The 17918-nt window shown below is 47.4% G+C and overlaps 1 protein-coding gene across 1 annotated transcript; it reads right to left on the reverse strand.

Moving 5' to 3' along the window:
* Positions 1–3642: 3642 nt before the first annotated feature.
* On the reverse strand, positions 3643–17706 carry WBP1L (WW domain binding protein 1-like; the record flags this gene model as incomplete). Its single annotated transcript, XM_010138182.1, has 3 exons — positions 3643–4902; positions 6301–6462; positions 17604–17706. Coding segments are annotated over 3 exons (1005 nt in total), but the record flags the coding sequence as incomplete, so codon positions are not given.
* Between the last annotated feature and the right edge of the window lie 212 nt (positions 17707–17918).

Raw genomic sequence — 17918 nt, forward strand, 5'->3', positions numbered from 1 at the left:
GCAGCCAATAATCCCCCACCCCAGCACAGAGACTGCAGCGCTTGCACCACCGCTGACGGCCCCAGCACGGGCACCAGTCCCATCTGATAAAAACAGATCTGTGCTGCAAGGAACTGGGGGGAAGCAGCTCTGACGAAGAAAGAAGACTCATCCCAGCCTTCCCACTGTCGGATGCTCCCAGCCCAGTCCAAACTTTTCCTATGTAAACAAAAGAAGAAGAAAAACATGAGGGGTGGAAAAGCCTCCCCAGGATGTTTTGCACAGGCAGGGTGAGTGAGAGCCAGGGGGCAGCAGGCTTTGGGGAGAGGCAAGGGGAGTTTATTCACAGCGGCAGGGACATGCCCCGGGCCCCTGCTCCCCAGGATGTTTTGCACAGGCAGGGTGAGTGAGAGCCAGGGGGCAGCAGGCTTTGGGGAGAGGCAAGGGGAGTTTATTCACAGCGGCAGGACCATGCCCTGGCCCCCTGCCAAGCTCCACTGGGAGTGGGTCACCACGGGATGAGCCCGGCCGGGGCACGTGCAGAAGAGGATATTTGGCTGTGGGAGCAGAGGCTGCACAGGGCAGGAAGCGAGCACGGCCCAGGCTCTCGCGCTGACACACATCCCCGAGTGGCAAGGGACACCTGGGGAACCCAAAGCTCCCATCACCTGGTGGCACAGCCTGGTGCTTTCAGTGGGGTCTTCCGATTTTGTTTCTGTCCTGGAGGCTTGCTCAGGTTCCCTGCCCCAGGAAATTTTCAATGACTCTATGTTGCACAGAAGGCTGCAGCCCGGCTTCCCTTAGCGGCAAGTTAGGCAGGTACAGGCTCTGAGAGCAGGCTGCCAGCAAACACCAAGACACACAATTCCCTCCCTCCTTCTCCTCCGTCTTCAGCCAACACCCATCCACTGGGTTGTACAAACATGCAACAATATGCTGCAAGAAAACTGCACGGGTGTTCTCAGAGGAGCAGGTTGCACCATCAGAGCCAAAGAGACCCTCTGGAACACCGAGGTGATGCTGCAGTACCCACCGCTCCCAGGAAGCCCCCCTGTGCCCGGCGACCCTCTCACTGAGCCAGCGCACGGTGCTCTGCAGCACCTGTCCCCAGGTGACAGATCCCAGGCCTGTCAGGACACCTGCAGGGTCCTCGCCCCTGGAGCCAATTTCGGCAGCTGAGAACATGCTGCGTAAGCAGCGCTGCACTGCCGCTGCAGAAATAGACTTCAGGGATTACTGGCTCTAACACTTAAAACACGATGTAAAGAAAAAGAACCAGCAGCGGATTGGCAGCGATTTGCTCTCAGTCGTGCTGCACTGTTTGCAACTCAGTTTTGAAATGACGTATTCTCGACTCTCATACTCACACTCACCTCTTACAGCTGGAAATGGGTGTTTTCTGGTGCTACAGATGCACACCTGCCCGTGTCCTCACCCACAGCTCTGCTGGGGCCACGTTGGCTTTCTACAAAGGGATACACGAGGATCAAGCACCTTTCTAGAGCTCCAAAGCTGGAGCTCTGGGAGTCCTTTGGCTGTCCCCAAAGAGGCACCAGCAGGGACTGTCTCTGAGGTGCTCACCAGCCCAGTGTCCTGCCCTGCAATACTTCTCCTCCCCACACTAGCTGCCCCTGGTCCAGGTCTAAAAGCCTGAAGCACCAAGAGCCACACTGCTAGTCCTGCTCCTCTTCAGGCCCATGTTAGCTTAAAAGACATGGTTTATGCCCTGTTTGTTTCTTCACGGTCTAAAAACCTGAAAAACCTCCAGAAGTCATAAAACAGGCACACCATTGCTTCCTCCTGACTTTGTAAGACTAGAAACATCACCTCAGCATACTGGTACTCACCTCTATGCCCAGAGAAGTGGAGGGGTTCCCTTGATCTTAGTGGCATGGCAGGAAAACAAACAGATTTTTGTCTCATGCCATCAGAAATGTTGGCAGAGTGTGTCCCACTGGCATGGGGCCGAACCCATGATTTACACCAGTAAAACCCTGCTCCGTAAGGACTGATGGGCTTTTTTATCTTCCTCTGTGGTGTGAGGAACAAAGCCAGGTGCCAATACGTACCGAATTCCTAGGGGTGGCACTGGGGATCTTTAATTCTCTTCTCAAAAGCTACATGTGGTTGGTGAACACAGCTGGAAGTGACCAGTCCCCAGGCAGCCGCAGCGCACAGCGAGCCAGCCAGGCACCGGGGCACGCACAGCCTCTCTGTCACCACTCATGCTGCAGGCATCCAGGAACGAGGCCTCCTGAATCCAAAACAAAGCCCTTCATTCTTAAGAGCGCCCTAAGACACAAACTGAAGAGCCACCTTTATCAGCCGTTCCGATGGAAGGGAAAGGCCGTGACAGCCAAAGGAGCGAGATTCTCCTCAACCTTGTAAGGTAAAAGTGCCCTCTTCAAAGAGGTGGGAGAAATACTGAAACTAGCACCACTTGCCTTGTTCTGTCATCTGTATCCAGCACAGCACTGTGTACCTCCAGGTAAAAAAAAAAATAAAACAAACCCAAAACCACAAACGAAAGACGAATCTTGTTCTTAACTCACAAAATGATACACATACACGGGGGCAAGTTATCAGAAAAGACATTGTATTTTGGTTTCCACCTTATTTAAAACTGATTTTGGTTTTCAATCAACAAATCTGAATACGTCTGAGTTCAGTTTTCAATTTTTTTTCCCCCGTAACAGTAATGATCTGAATGACCATAATTATAAAAGGGACAGGGAGAAAACCCGAAAACGAGAGAATGAGACACATCGTCTGAACTGTGCTCTCTTACACACGAGCACTCGAGGGAATGTTAGTTTCAGTTCTTCCTTTTTTTTTTTTTCCCTTCAGGTTGTTACTAACAAAATTTCTACTGTTTATTAAAGCAAAGCTACAGTAATTTTTCTTGCAGTCTTACAGCAGGCTTTCATGTTACCAGTAGGACTTGCATGCATGGATTGCAGTCACACACACACGCTCACAGACATCATACAGTAGCCAGTTGCCACCTTAAACAGAAAAAAAAAGAAGGAAAAAGAAAACAGACATTCATTTCTCTTAAGTGGTCAACATTAGAATCGCACCAAACTTTTGGAACAACAACAACAACAAAATACTGCACAGGTCTTCCACATCGACACAGTAAGTCATCCCTTCACAATGGACGGAGCTCTCGTCTCCATTTGTTCAACATGCACCGCTGAAGCTTGAAGGCACGCTGGCCAAAGAGAGCCCTGTTCTTTTTTTGTCATCGGAACTCAAGTGTGCTGCTCTCGGGGTGCAAAAAAAAAGGGAAAAAAGAAAAATAAAGCCAAGCCCTTTTGCAGCACACCGGAAAAAGGTCATTCTGAGACCACAGTACTTGGAAGGCAGCCCAGCTGCCTGGATTCTGCTGCTCGCTGTGCTCTTGGAGGCATTGAAGAGTACACTTGTCTTTGAAAATGACATAGAAAGGCAAATCTCTGCAAACCCCTTCTTTTCAAATTGCTCACAGACTAACACTCCTTCTGGAAGAAACTGGTTCTTCTGCCAGCTTCAAGTGGGAAATTTCCTGCCTGCTGTCTTAAACACTGAAGCACCAGAGACTGTAGGGCTGATGTGTTCAGGCATTCATCAGCTTCAGGAAAACTTCACACACACATACACACACACACGCACGCACACACACACAAAGCTAAAATGAAAAGAGATCCCCAATGCCTCAAGAGCACTATATCAAACCAGAACTCTTGGGCTACTGACTGCCGGCACTGTCAGAAGCTGCTTGCTTCTGGGAAGACACCTGGAGGTTGAAGCCTTATGGTGATTTCGTATCCTCCCAGGGTAAGATTTGCTGAGCTTTACTGATTGAGAGATAAAGCAGTGTTTCAGAAAACAACAAACTCATAATAACCATCACCAAAATCACCATTAGGAAAATTCCATTTGTTAGAAGGTTTCATTGAGAAACATCAGTCCCTGCCCTGCGGAGCAGGACAGACACGATTAACAAAACCCAGAGTGACCCGTCCCCCACAAGCCGGGTCTTTGAGGACTAGTCCTCAAATTATACTGGAGAGGGTGAAAGAAAAATAAACTAAAAAAAAAAAGGTTGTATCACCTTTTCCTCCTGTTAAAGTTTTATTTCTCTTATTCCACTTTTATTTCTTTGTTTTTTCCCCCTGATTCTTTCTTCCACTGTGTTGCTTTAGCTGGGGGAACTATTGGTACAAGAGTTTGGAGAGTCCTGCTCATTTATTGTGTTCAAGAGTACACACACCGGCTGCCGGGGCAGGTGGTGGTGGCTGTGTTCACGGTGCTGCTCTTCCGCGGCATTGTAAAGCCCTTCCTCCTCGTCCCCATGGGGACGGCTGCTGCAGCTGTCGCAGAAGTCCAGAGGCCCGTCCAGAGCATCGTCGATGAGCCCATCAAACTCCTTGAGGTCATCATCGTGATGGCCCCGGTTGCACACGCAGACTTCGATGCCCGAGTCGCCGGTGAAACGGCGCTGCCTGCCCGGCGTCTTGTCCTTCGCATCGGGAATGGCGCTGCTCTGCTCTAAGCTCTCAGAGCTGTAACCTTTGAGCAGTTCCTCCTTGCACTCCATATGCTTACCGGGACCGTCCCTCTCCACTAGCTCGGCTCCCGTGCTGGTACCGCCAGGTTCGATGCTTTGCGTTTTGGCACCTGGTCGCTCAACCAGAGTGGTAGTGGAGGGCTCAGGGTCCCCAAGGCTGGGGGACCCAGTGTTGTCAGTACTGCTGTTATTGCCGCTGGGTGCTGCTGAGCTGCTCTGTGCTGGCTGCAGGTTTCTTGGCATGTCCGGGATTGTGCTACTGCTGCCTGCTGGGACACACTGCTGATGTAAGGCACTATATGGTGGGGGTGGGGTCGGCGGTCGGTTCACCACTTCCTCATAGGGAGGTAGTAAATAATTTGGCAAAAACCCTAAAAGTGGGAGGCAAGGAGGAGAAGTTATTTCACGAACAGCTTATCTCAGGAAACGAGTCATTGACACAGGTCACTGTGTCATCTGTACCTACCAGCACCCACCCACCGAACAGCTCAATGGGCTTTACAAGGGTTGCCAAAACTTGGCCCAAATGAGACGTGTCATGTTTTAGAGAAGCAGCAATTGTGGCGTGGGAGGGCACCACTACAGGAGGAGATGGCCACTGTTGGCAACAGCAGCCTGAACTCCTGGCTCTCAGGACTATGCTTAGGGCTACCAAGCAAGCCTCCTACCCCTGCGCTGTACCCCAATACAGCCCCATAAACCACAGCAAGAGATGGCCTGGAGGGAACAATCTGAGAGGGAACTCACTAGCCCACTTCAATACTGTCTTCTTATCTCACAAACCTTTGTGCAAATATGAAGAGACATGAACAGTTACAAGGAACTTAGGATCTTGGCTTATGGCTGTTGTTTTAGTGCTGGATTCGGTTTTTCTGGTGTGTATTTTCAGAATAAAATTGGCAGCACTGGCAAGAGAGTTTGATTTATTGTACTTACAACCCCTCAAATCCATGACAGATTTTGTTTATTTCTTAAGAGGCAACAAAACAGTCTGTATAGAGAGAATGGACTTAAATACTAGAAACATTTAAAGATAGCACTGCGGTTTTCCATGTGCAGTTGTGTATCTCTGGGGCTGGGGAGGAAAAGCCTGTTGGGGATAATTTCTCAGGTGGCTGCAAGAGTTTAAGGAGAAAAGCAAATTCATACACGCAATTCCACAGAGCATTACAAGAAACTCAGCTGTGGTACCTCCAGTCAAAAGGCTGAGACTTGCTGTTCCAGCACAGCCAGCAGGGCACAAAGTGATTGTACTTTCTGTGAGCTGTGGGCAACAGCTCCTTCGTGTGATGTCCTAGGGCTGCTCACCAACAGCGTGGTCTAGGAACAGCAGCATGGGGTGGAAGCCAGCATGGTGCCTGCTGCGGCACCACTTCCACCCAGCCTGTGTGACCAAATTTCATGAAGCTACTTCCCACATCGCAGTCCCACCAGCAGCAAGTGCAGGCTAGAAAGGAGGAGCATCCATGAAGTTCTGATTGAGGTCGTTTGAGAGCCTTCCCAGAAAAACACCCAGGGAATTACTGCACTCAGAGAGCCAGATTGAGGGTGGGTGCGAAGATGCTGTAGCTGGTGTGGCTCAACTCCAGGTTCAAGGTGGCTCAAATGCATCCAGCAGCTGTAATATGTCACCTCCTCTCCACAAGCCGAGGTTAGGCGGCACCACCTCTTGTGGAGCCCAGCTACTGCTTCCCTCTTCCTCGCAACACAGGGTGCTCCTGCTGCCATGCTCCCCATGACCTCTAGGCAAAACGTTGTGAGATACATACGGAAATAAAACGGCAGGGCTGAATAGTTATGGGCTTCCCGGTAAGCGATCAGGTTGATCTCGTGTTGCCGCTGCTGGGCCTGGAGACGATGCTTGGTGCGTCGGTGATGGCAAACACAACAGCAGCTGAGGATGATGATGATGGTCCACACCAGCCAAAACCCTGCAGCAGGGGAGAGCAAGTGTTAGCCTCAGTGCAAGAAGCACATCCAAACCCAGGAAACCCACAGAGGTGATGGAGAAGATGGTCAGAAAGTCTGGATCTGAACCCTGCACTACTCTAAAGGCAGAAACATACGCTGCGCCAGGCAGCTTTGACATGGACCTGCCTGTGCGGGTGGCTGCTACTCTGGTAGCCTTGACAGAATCGGGTAACCCTGTACGCACCTCGGTACAACGTGGAGCGTGTTCAGTGGGTACTCTGGGTACTCTGGACAAGGACAGAATATGAAGACAGGGCTTGGCTCCACCCCACCATCACTCCCACTCCTTGGATATGGTTTCTTCTAGCCAAAAATATGAGCAGAGCTGTGAATAGCATTGAACTTGTCTCCCACTGCCACTTTGGTTTGAAAATAACAATCAAGACACAAAAGACACTCTGCAGACTGACCACAGAAGAAAAGAAAAACCCAAGCACTATGTTTTGCTTTTGGTTGCACTGTTCTTTGATTTCCAGCCCAATACTTTCATTGTTACGTTTAACAAAAACACATTCTCTTTACGTAAATGTCTCAAAATATTTTTAAAACTTAATTTTGTATTCAGTGTCTTAAATTACCCAAAATTAAACTAAACTAGGCCCCCACTCTGAATCCTCAAGAAACTTCTGCTCCCTCTGTGGTCACAGCTGGTTTCTGTGCACTGTCGTACCGTACATACACTGCTCCTTAAAAGGGACTTTAAAAGAGTACTTCCTCAATTTTCTCCACTCCTTCCAACATGTGGAATAACTCCCCCTTTCCGCAACTCCCTCTTTCCCCAACTCCCCCTTCACGTTTGCTCGCAGTAGAAAAATGTTTCTGAGATGCACTTCAAAGAGCTACAATCACTCCAGAGAAGGCTTTTTTCTCCCACAGCTATAGCCCACAGCTCTACCTGCCTCAGAGGTGTCTGTCGTTTCTGTCTTTTTCAAACTCATTTTTTGCAGCTCAGGATACCAGGAGAGCTTCCCTGTCAGAAATACACAGGCCTAGCAGCCCTCAGCAGAGATCACAACACCGTTTTCCTTTTGGTAAGACTTCTGCTGCTCTTCGTTATTCCCAAACTAGGACTTGTAGTGCTACAGCCCGTTTTCAGCATGGCCATTCTGCCCCGTGAGGTCAAACCGCTTTTCTCTCCCCAGTAAAAACCTCTAGTCCCACCTTTACAATACCTTGATGTTTTCAGCATCCCCTGCCGAGTTAGCGATGTTTTCTCTGCTAAGAGCTGGGTGGGGAAAGGTGAACAGTTTAAGAATTTGAAGAATGAGAGGAGTACTGCTCTGGCTCAGGACAAAGCACAATCAACCTGTATCACCCATCTCAGAGCCCAGCGCTGGGCTGTTTGTAGGTGAACTGAATAGGCCATATCATGCCTCCAGGCGTTCTGAGCAAGGACTTTCACCTCCCTGTATCGTAACCCAAGTTCTTCACGTATTTTGGCACAGCAAACTGAAATCTCTCTTGCCTTGCACAACCAATTTCCCTAATGGCCTGGATTCAGCCTTACACGCAAACTTATCGAAACCTGCTATCAAATTAAGGTGTTACATGCTCCATTTTTTTTGCTTGGCTGGACATCAAGGTTCCTTGGCAGTTTTTCTAGCCAGCCTGTTCAGCTATACCAAAGTGCAAGAGAGAAGACTGTGATCTTTGTCCAGAGAAGCAAAGGATGAAGCAGTCGAGATGCCCTCTGCACTTTCTTCAAACCAAGCTGAGAAGGTGTCCACAGCCCTCCAAACACCCGCCTGCTTCTGAAAATCCTTTTTATATAAACTAAAAGGATTGCTCTAGCCCACCCTTCCCTCCAAAGCCAGGCATTTGCAACCACCCCTGCAGCCCCCCACTAGCAAAACCTTGCCACGCAAACCCAATACTACGCTGTCTCGCAGTTTGAAGACTCCCATCAATACACTATTTCTTGCCAGGAGAAGGTCCCTTGACTCTTGCTTGCTGAGGAAGCATAAACACACTCATCAAAACCAGGTCACTGGCACAGCACGCCACCATTCACTGAAGCAGGCTCACAGTTCATTTTCTAAGTACTCCTTATTTTCGAAGAGCAGTCCGTGATCATGTGTTCTAAAACAATGGAAAATTACACCCAGCTATCCAGGGATTTTAGCTACAGTTACGAAAACAGATGCTTTTTAACACATCTGATCACATCTTTTCCCAAGGACTCTGGATGCAATGGTAGCAAACAGCACTTAGCTAGTTAAGACATCCTGGAGAACTGCCACTGTTAAGCAATCTCAGCTGCAGCAGCCGCATTTTTCTGCAGGGAATAACTGCTTCCACCCAAGCTTGCATCCAGAAGATTAAGAGTATTTCTTTGGAAAACTTCTCAACCCATTTCAAAGAAATCCCAAAGTACTTTGCAGACAAACCGATGCACAGCTCAGAGTAGGGGTCAAAGTAAGCTCAGCCATTCCTGGGAAGGCGTGTGGCAACTCTGTAAACAACAGGCAGTAACAATATACAACACTTCAGGATAATAAATCAATGTTGGATCCTACTGAAACCGCAGGTGGCGTTTTAAGTAAACAGACCATAATTTACTGGATTGCAATCTGGCCACGGTGCCAGGAACAACACCTCTATTCTCATGCAAAGGGTCTGTGCACGTTCGCAACCACAAATGGATGAGATCTGTTGCTTTTCATGAGACTTTACAGCAAAAGAACCCACTAATACCACGTTATGGCTGGTTTCATTAACTGCCGACGATTCCTAAAGCTTCTAGGAATTACTCAACCCCCGACTCAGCATGAGCCCAGGGACTTGCCTGGATGATCACTGGAGGTCAGCAGCGTGTGCCCACCACAGCCATCTGCTGGCCTGGCTTCTGGGGTCCTCTTCAACGGCTTTGCCCCCACCTTGTCACACAGCAGCACCCCTACACCGCGGGGCTGACAGCCCCCCCAGCACACAGGAAGCAATAGGATGGGACATCCATAGGTGCTGGGGCACACAAGGGGCGCCTTGGTTGTTGCTTGGGCAGGGGTGCCAATGCTGAGAGAAGGATTGGGTGCAGCTCTGGTTGCAAGCCCAGCATGCTGCTGGGAGTCCAGGGCCTCCATAAAGGGCTCTACAACATGCCCTAGCCAGAAGTTTGGGCATGGCTGCAATTTTGGTTGCAGAACAGGAAAAAACACGAAAGCCCAGGAAATACACAGTATGGTCATTTCTTTGAAATGAAGCTATGTGTGCAAAGCCAAGTACAGTTGTAAACAGTATGTCTAAAAGTATGGAGTGAACAGTGAAAGTGTCCAGGGCTGAGCCGTGCACTTGCACACCAGGTGATGCTTGGCTTCAAACCAGCAGCAGGGAGGCAAGCCGAGCAGACCACTGGCCCGTGCACCCAGCGGGCTCACTTGGCAAGAGGTGAAAGAGGGGAATTTCAAATGCACCCAAAGACCACACTATGGAAGCAGGAAACCCGGAGGCCGAGCACAGCAGCGGTACACTCATACCTCGTTCACGGCAAAAGCAGGCACTGGCTCTGCCTCGTGCTTAAAATGGGTGAGATGTGCAAAGACAACAGAAGCTTGGCATGAAAAGACCTCTGTAAGCCAAGTAAGACTGGGCTTCTAGTTGCCATCACTGTCCCCAAAAGCCTCTCCTGTGCTCCTCAACATGTGCCTCCTTCCCAAAGCCAGTTTTCAGCTGCTTTGTGCTGAGCTGTCACTGCAGTCACTTGACAAGGAGAAGAGGTTGGGAGGTACTAGGCATCCTGAGTGAAGTTTGCCATTAAATGTTTGACTTGAGATAGAGTATTTCCCACTGCCCACCTGGCAGTGACCACTGGGAACAAAAGCTCATGGCAACCTGAGGGCAACGTGACAGGCAGAGAGCAAAGAGAGTCTTTGGAAAAACAACTGCTGATGGACAGCATTGACAGAAACAATGCACCAGTTTGGAGCTACACACGTACCAGGGGTGCACAAGACCGTTGGACCTGAAGGCAGTGTCAGATTCACTCTCGATTGATGGAAAAGTCAGAATTGAAACACCCTCTAGTCCAAAAAAGGCTGAGTCCTGCGAAATACTGCAATATTTTCTGACAAATTGACTGGTGATGCCAACGGGTAGATAATGATGCAACCAAAGGGTGAATCAGACACAGCCAAGAAGCTGAGTTTTGCTAAGAGATTGCCCTGCCAGAGCATCAACACCTTTCACAACAATAAAAAAGAGGGACCAGCCTCTTACCCAGCATCGGACAGGCTCAGAGCTGTAAGCTCCACACAAGTGCCAAGCTCAGACAGTCAGCGCAGGAGCTGCAGAAAGACTCGGGAACAGAACTAGCTCCCCTGAAAACCATCTCTCACGAGGAGAGGAAATACTGAAGAAAGAGAAGGAAGGCTGCTACGTGTACAGCGTCCTTGGGAAAGAGAGCCCTATCACAGAGTCACACACCAGAGATGTTTTCTACCAGCTGTGAAAGAACATGCCAGGCTTAAAGCTTCAATGAAAACTTTTCTGGGATGCTGACCATAGTTTTGCTCAAACCTAAATTATTTTATTCTTAATTATTCTTAAGAATAAAACCCCCAGAGTGTTCCCTCCTCATGAAAAAGGGGGGAGCAATGCTCAGCCTGATGATGTACTGTATTCGCTGCATGAGTTGTTGCCATCAGTATTACTGTGGAGGGAAGCTCCTTTTATCCTGTGCAAAATGGAAAACATTTTCTGGAGCGTTCCAAGGGTAGGGACAGAGAAATCTGCCCTCAAGTTCATGGTAAACTTGGGCAAATGCCATCACTCTATTGGCAGGAAGTGCCTGAAAATCAAGCCAAAACATACTGCAAAGTGTTTTTGTGTCTGCCTGACAAGCATCTGCGTAATAGCTTTGGCTCCACGAGAGCTGGTTCTGAACAGAAGGAGAAGTGGGACAATTTCATTGACTAAAAAGTGATGTCCCAAATGATGGCCTCACAGTCAGCCATGGCTGGAAAGAAATGGTCTTTCACAGGGCCAACACTGTCATCAAAAGTAGGAAAGAGATTTAATTGGTACTGCAACCTGGATGCACTTGGGTTTAATAGTGTCCTTGGCACAGAGACCACATCACCTCCTGCCAGTTCAGACATGAGCCTGTACAAGTCAATGTTGCTGCTCACAGATGCCAGATGAAGGATCCAGGCCACAGGCCTATGAACATTCTAAGAAGGAAAAAAAGAAGCTGCTGAATTACATGGTCCTCCTCTGCCTGTGTCTTCCATACCTCCTGCTGCCTTTTCCACCTTTTCTTGTGCCAGCACAAAATTGTGCACAACTGGTTTGAACTGGTTTGAGGGAATCAGAGCAGGTTGAATCTCATCTGCCAAACACAAGAGTGGCAAGAGAAAGACTGTGACTTTCAGTGACAGTTTTATGTCAGTTTTAATCAGTGGCACTGTACCCCCAGCCTGATGGCACTGCAGGAAAGCATTACTGAATATTTGTAGAGTACAATGGCAAAAGAAAAAAGCTGAAGACAACATCTCCAACTCCTGCCTGTTTGCTCCCAGACTGGTATCTCAGACGAAAAGAGACGGATTGTTAACTGCAGCTGGTTCCTAGTTTTCAGAATAGTGTCCAGTATACATGGCACAGCCTCTGCCATGACACAAGATGAAAAAAGACAGATTGCAGAAAAATCCTTTGCTTATCTTGCAGTGAGTGTCAATTTGAGGCAATAAATCTGCAAACGCTGTTCTTATGCATCTCTCCTGGGGAGGGAGTCTTTGAAAAGCAATTGTCCTGTGCTCTAGAAGACACGTTTGTAAGTCCAGTCAATTCCAGCTGACTTACCCCTCCCAAGACATGTATATTGGTAAAAACCTATGTGAATGGAGGTCTAACAGCGATCAGAGCGGAACTTCCACCTGAGACCCTGTCCAGAATATCTGGCAACAAGATCTGGAGAACAGTCTGCAACAACAGATCTGGGTATCTCGTGAGGAGCTGTGAGATACAGAAGGCAGGGGGTGAAACAGCACCAGCAATCTCTCCTGCCTTTCATTGCCGTTTAACACAGAGCAAGTGGAAGCAGGCCACACTGGGGAAATTCAGTGTCTGCACAGTTGGACTATGCAAGACGGCTTGCCTTCTCCTTTGGATTTGTGGATTTTACTGAGCCACACCAAAACAAGCTTAAGATTATTTTGCTGTCTGGATTAGGCTACAAAAAGCACAGGGAAATCAGGAAACAACTCCCTTGGTGACCCTGTTTATCATGAGTTCCTGCGCGGCTGTGACATCTGTTTTGTTTGCCCTATACTTTCAGCTAGGCTTTGACACAGGAGTTATCGCTGAAGCACCAGCTGAGGAGTAACAGCAGCCAAAGGCAAAGTTTGATACACCTAGGAAAGAGAAAGCAAGTACAACCACATAGGAGGCTGGGCAAAAGGCAAACAACAGGGCAAATCCCTCTCTGAAAAAGGATGTGGTCATAGTGACGGATAAGATAACACAAGGTGAAGAAGAAAACACAGGACTGTGGTGTTTGACCGACCGAGGGTTTTGGAGACTGCAGCAAAGTCTTGGAAATGAATTCCTGTTATAAAGCTGACCTGGAACACGTACGTGGTACAGCAGTTGCTTTAGTTTTAGCAACTAATCGGATCCTTGCCAAAATTCTCTGGCAGCGTGCTTTTTGGGGAAAAGAGCTGTCTAGAGATTCCAAGGGGAAGCGTGCAGAGATGAGCAAAATGTTCAAATATCAGCAAAAACATCAACTGTGCTGCCTGCAAACAGAACATTTTTTCCTGTATTACCCTTCCACCAGGGCCCAAAGAGGCAAGATCTTTTTTGGTCTTTTCTTTCAGACCCAGAGGGGCTCAATATCACTGCTAAAGCACCCAAAATGAAGCAAAATAGGCACATCCAACATCTGAATACTCACTCACGGCCAGTGCCAGTTTGTGTACAGTACATAAATGACACAAGACCAGGTAAGCCCTTTAACTGTGAACTCCTACAACTGAGATCTGCACGCGGTGACCAGCTGCCCACTTCCACGATTCTTGAAGCACAGCATACTATTCTTCCAACCCCGCCAAGCAAAATACTTTCTACAGCTTTGCTTGCTGTGTGCAGAGCCTCTGAAATCGTCTAAGTTCATGGTGGTGGTCCTCAACAGGTGAGGAGAGACACGAGGATGGACATCAGGAGATCTGGATTTGGTTTTCAGTCCACATTATACACTTAAACTTGGGAAAATCCACAAGGTCTGAGCCTTAATCTGCAAAATGTGAGAACTGCATTCCGCAACTACCTTCTCTCTTGTGTTTTGAAAAGTGGCGTTTTGGAACACTTCAGCAATAAAACACCTGTCAGAGCTGGACAAAGGCCAACATCGGAGTCCTCCAGCAAATCACAACCACACCGTAACAGACCTGAATAAAAACTGCTAGTAAGTAAAATCCAGTAGCTGCTGCCTTCTCCCGAGACCACAGTCTCCCCCTTGGGGACTGTGAGCTCTCTGGGGTGCCCAAAGAAATCACCAGGCTAAGGTGCTAAACCAACTCAACCACCATCCAAATGAACATCCTTCTCTATGTGAGGAAATGCAATAACAAACCCCCTTCTTCCCTTTTACTTTCTATGATTCTATTCCAAGAAAATTAAAAGACTGACTGTACTTTTTTTCCCCATGTCACCAGCTACTGAGCTTGAGCTAAGAATTAACAAGACCTTTATACAGATGTTAGACTTATATATATATAAACCTGGATATAGCTTTATTATTTGGTAACATGGGACTTTTTTTTTTTTTTTTTAAAATATAAGAGATGGGTGGGGAATCTGAACAGGCTGTTATCTAATTTTAAACACAGGCTGTCCACCTGCTTGGCATTATCATGTTCTCCATTCCTCCACTCCACCCCTTAACAAAATAATACCTTGATTTTGCATCTATTCCACTACCCTCGAGGACTGGTTTATAATTGCTACAACCTTACTTACTGTCTAGAAATGTTGAGATCTGCGATTCTCAAAGACAAATTTCCCTCAAATCCTTAAATGGGGAGAAAGATCCTTTTTATGGTTAAAAACTCCAAGCAGCCACAAGACAGGATCACATTTCTGAAGGCATGTGCAGCAAAGACTAGTTTTCTTTTCCGTTTCAAATGCCACCTTCCTCTGCTGCTTCTCCCCACAAAGCTGTGGTGGTAAATAAATCCAGGATTTAATTCACACGATTAGGCAGAAGGTCTGTTTTCCAGCACACAAAAGCACTGGTGGCCTGAGAAGGTCAAGAGGACCAGAAACTTCTCGAAAGCTACTTCAGTACATGCATACACCGGTTAAAATCAAAACACAGAACCACCATGAAGCCATACTTAAAAGGTGCTGCTAAGTTAACTGTTCATTAACCAAAAGTTATTATTAACTTTTAAAAAGCTCATCTATTCCCAGGCATGTAAAGCTGTTGCTTTCCACACCATCGATTCACTGCTCATATTAAGACCATTTATATATACTGCCACTGCTATTCACCACCAAGGTCTTAAGAGTGCCCCACCGTATGTACCTACCGAAGATACCTGCTGCTTCAGGAATTCAGTCAGTTCTGTGACTGTGGTTGCAGGCTGTAGACTATGAGTTTTCTTTTAGAGGACATGCTCTCCCTGTGCCTCCTCCTACCCATCCCAGAAATCTTTTTCTCACACTCATAATGGCAAAGCAAGCTTTGAAAACATTAACCAATTTTAAATCCATGTTGGATGTTAGCCTGAATTTGCAGAAAGCCTCGATGAACAGTCTCATTTTCGCACTGTTGCCCTCATGTCAGTACAGAATATAACGCTCTCTGCAATGCAGAAGGAATGTGAATCTCAGCGCAGAAACCCAGTCCTCCTGAGGAACCATCCAGCAATGTGTGCCACTAATATGTTTATTCCATGATCTCAGCGCGACCTGTGTGCTTGCCCTAAAAAGAAGCCTAAAATATTCTGCTTCCTTATAAAAAAATCTGGTTCCATCTTCCAAGAACTTTAATGATGCAGCCAGGTACTGCCTAGTGTAAGAGTCTGTGCCACCCCGAGAGCACAAAGATAGTTAAAGTAAAATCATTCCATCAAAATAGCAGGGGGCTGTTGTTCAGACTGTACTGAATGTATGCAATTCAGTTAAGCCTCTCCTTCAAGATGTCCACGGGAGAAGCACGACCACCATACAACAAGCTCTGGCGTGCAACTGTACCCCATGCCATTGCTCAATTTAGATCCCGCTTGCCACAGAGTCTGTAAGCCCTTGCGCACATGCATCTTTCTCTACATTCCCACCCACACAAATCCAAAACCGGGTCTGAGCTTCCCCATTCTGCTTTGTCCACACATCCCCATATAATCCAAACAAATTCCAGCCATCTGTCCTGCCTGTGCTGCTGACGGCTATGATCTGAACCAGGCAGTTCCAGGCAGCCATGTATTCATGCCTGACCCCATGCCATTGCTCAATTTAGATCCCGCTTGCCACAGAGTCTGTAAGCCCTTGCGCACATGCATCTTTCTCTACATTCCCACCCACACAAATCCAAAACCGGGTCTGACCTTCCCCATTCTGCTTTGTCCACACATCCCCATATAATCCAAACAAATTCCAGCCATCTGTCCTGCCTGTGCTGCTGACGGCTATGATCTGAACCAGGCAGTTCCAGGCAGCCATGTATTCATGCCTGTTTCTCAGCCTGCTAGGGTCCCTGGAGCTGCACCCCATCCCCACCCCCCAGTCCTTAATTGTTTCTTGAACTGTTTGGAGACTTCTGAAAACAACGCTGCTGTAAAAGGTCTGCAATACATTCAAATACATGCCATTAGTATCGACACTGCCAGACAGTACAGTCAGTCTCATGCAGTGTCTTGAAGGAGTGTAGATTCCTGTTTAGTTTACAACCATGTCCTCCATGCTTCATTTAATTTGAAAAGTAAAAGCATGTTTCTCGACTAAAGGATGAAGTGCCAGCTATTCCTGCCCTTGGATCCAGGTTAAGTGACAGGTTTTGTATGTATAATACATTCCCACACACACGCTGCTTTGAGGAAGTGAAACTGGGCACGGCAGAGGGATTAAGCAGATAGCACAGTTGCGTAAAAACTACAGGATACCATTGGGTATGGTAAGAAAGTATCTCCAGTCTCTAATGTCTGGGTACAGATTTCAGAGTTCCACGTTTCCAGATTCTGGAACGGAACAGATGCCTTCTCATCCTTGGCTCCTGGCAGTACAATAGCATGTCAATATCGACGTTCAACCCATTGTGCTTCGCCTCAAGAAAAGAAAACACCATCGCGCTGGCACAACTCAAGAAGTCTGCCTCTAACATTCAATATTTCTTACTTTCATATCCTTTCAACTACCCTTTTTTCCATATACCTTTATCAGAGTTTTGCAGAGTTTTTTCTTTGACCTGCCTTCTGCCGCCTAAAGGGACTTAGCAGGTATAGTCACTCAACCAGTCACTAGAAACACATGTGGTTTTAAACCCCAGGTTTTGGGAAACAGGAGGCGAGAGGGGTTGCAACAGGCAATGTATGTTCCTCACAGCCCACAAGATTTGCTCAAGCCCATCTCCACCCAAGCAGCTGTGCTCCAAACACAACACATCCTGAAGAGAATAAACATCCTGGCCCCCCTCCTTGAAAGGACAGCTTTAAAAAGATCAGATTTAAACTGTCATTCTTGCAAAGAACTAAAACAATAAGATGAAAGATACCGAATGAATACTCCACCTCAGCATGTCAAACTCTAGCGGTGGGCTTATCAGAGTTTCTCCCTCACCATATCAGCATTTCTCCTTCAAGCACGGTTTCCTCAGTCTCATACAAGGTACCCTCATTATTGCACAAATCAGTGAGAAAACCAAACACAAATCTGCAGTCAAGAAGGTGGCAAGATGTCCCATTACTCCTCAAAAAGCAGGCATTGCCCACTGTAACAACCCTACTTCCCTCACCGTACCAGGCCAGCTCCGGTTTGTATGCAGTGAAATGCAATGGCAATGCGTAACAGAGGCTGAATACAAAAGCTCATGGACACAAGCCAGACCTGTAGTATGGTATGAGAGCCATGCACATTAGGAAGGGAAGCCATACAAAACGGAAGGACTTACACCAGAGTTCATAGTAGTAGTTGCAACACTGGGATTGTCCACAACAGTGGCCCGTTTCACATATGTAACTTTGATTGTTGACACCCATGCAGGTTTCCTTGTCCTAAAATCAAACAGACACACTTTTAAGATGCTTCGTCAGTATCTTCTGTAAATGTAATATTTTACTCAATGATCTGCAAGCATTTGAAAAGTCACAAGTTATGGTCCTGGGAAACTCTAAAATACATAAAGAGGATAAAAGACAGCTAAGGATCACCAAAACCCATGAAGGACTGTTCAGAAGAACCCCCAGTATCTTCAAACTCATGAGTT

Source organism: Buceros rhinoceros, unplaced genomic scaffold, assembly GCF_000710305.1.
Source record: "Buceros rhinoceros silvestris isolate BGI_N320 unplaced genomic scaffold, ASM71030v1 scaffold19916, whole genome shotgun sequence".
Classification (NCBI taxonomy): domain Eukaryota; kingdom Metazoa; phylum Chordata; class Aves; order Bucerotiformes; family Bucerotidae; genus Buceros; species Buceros rhinoceros.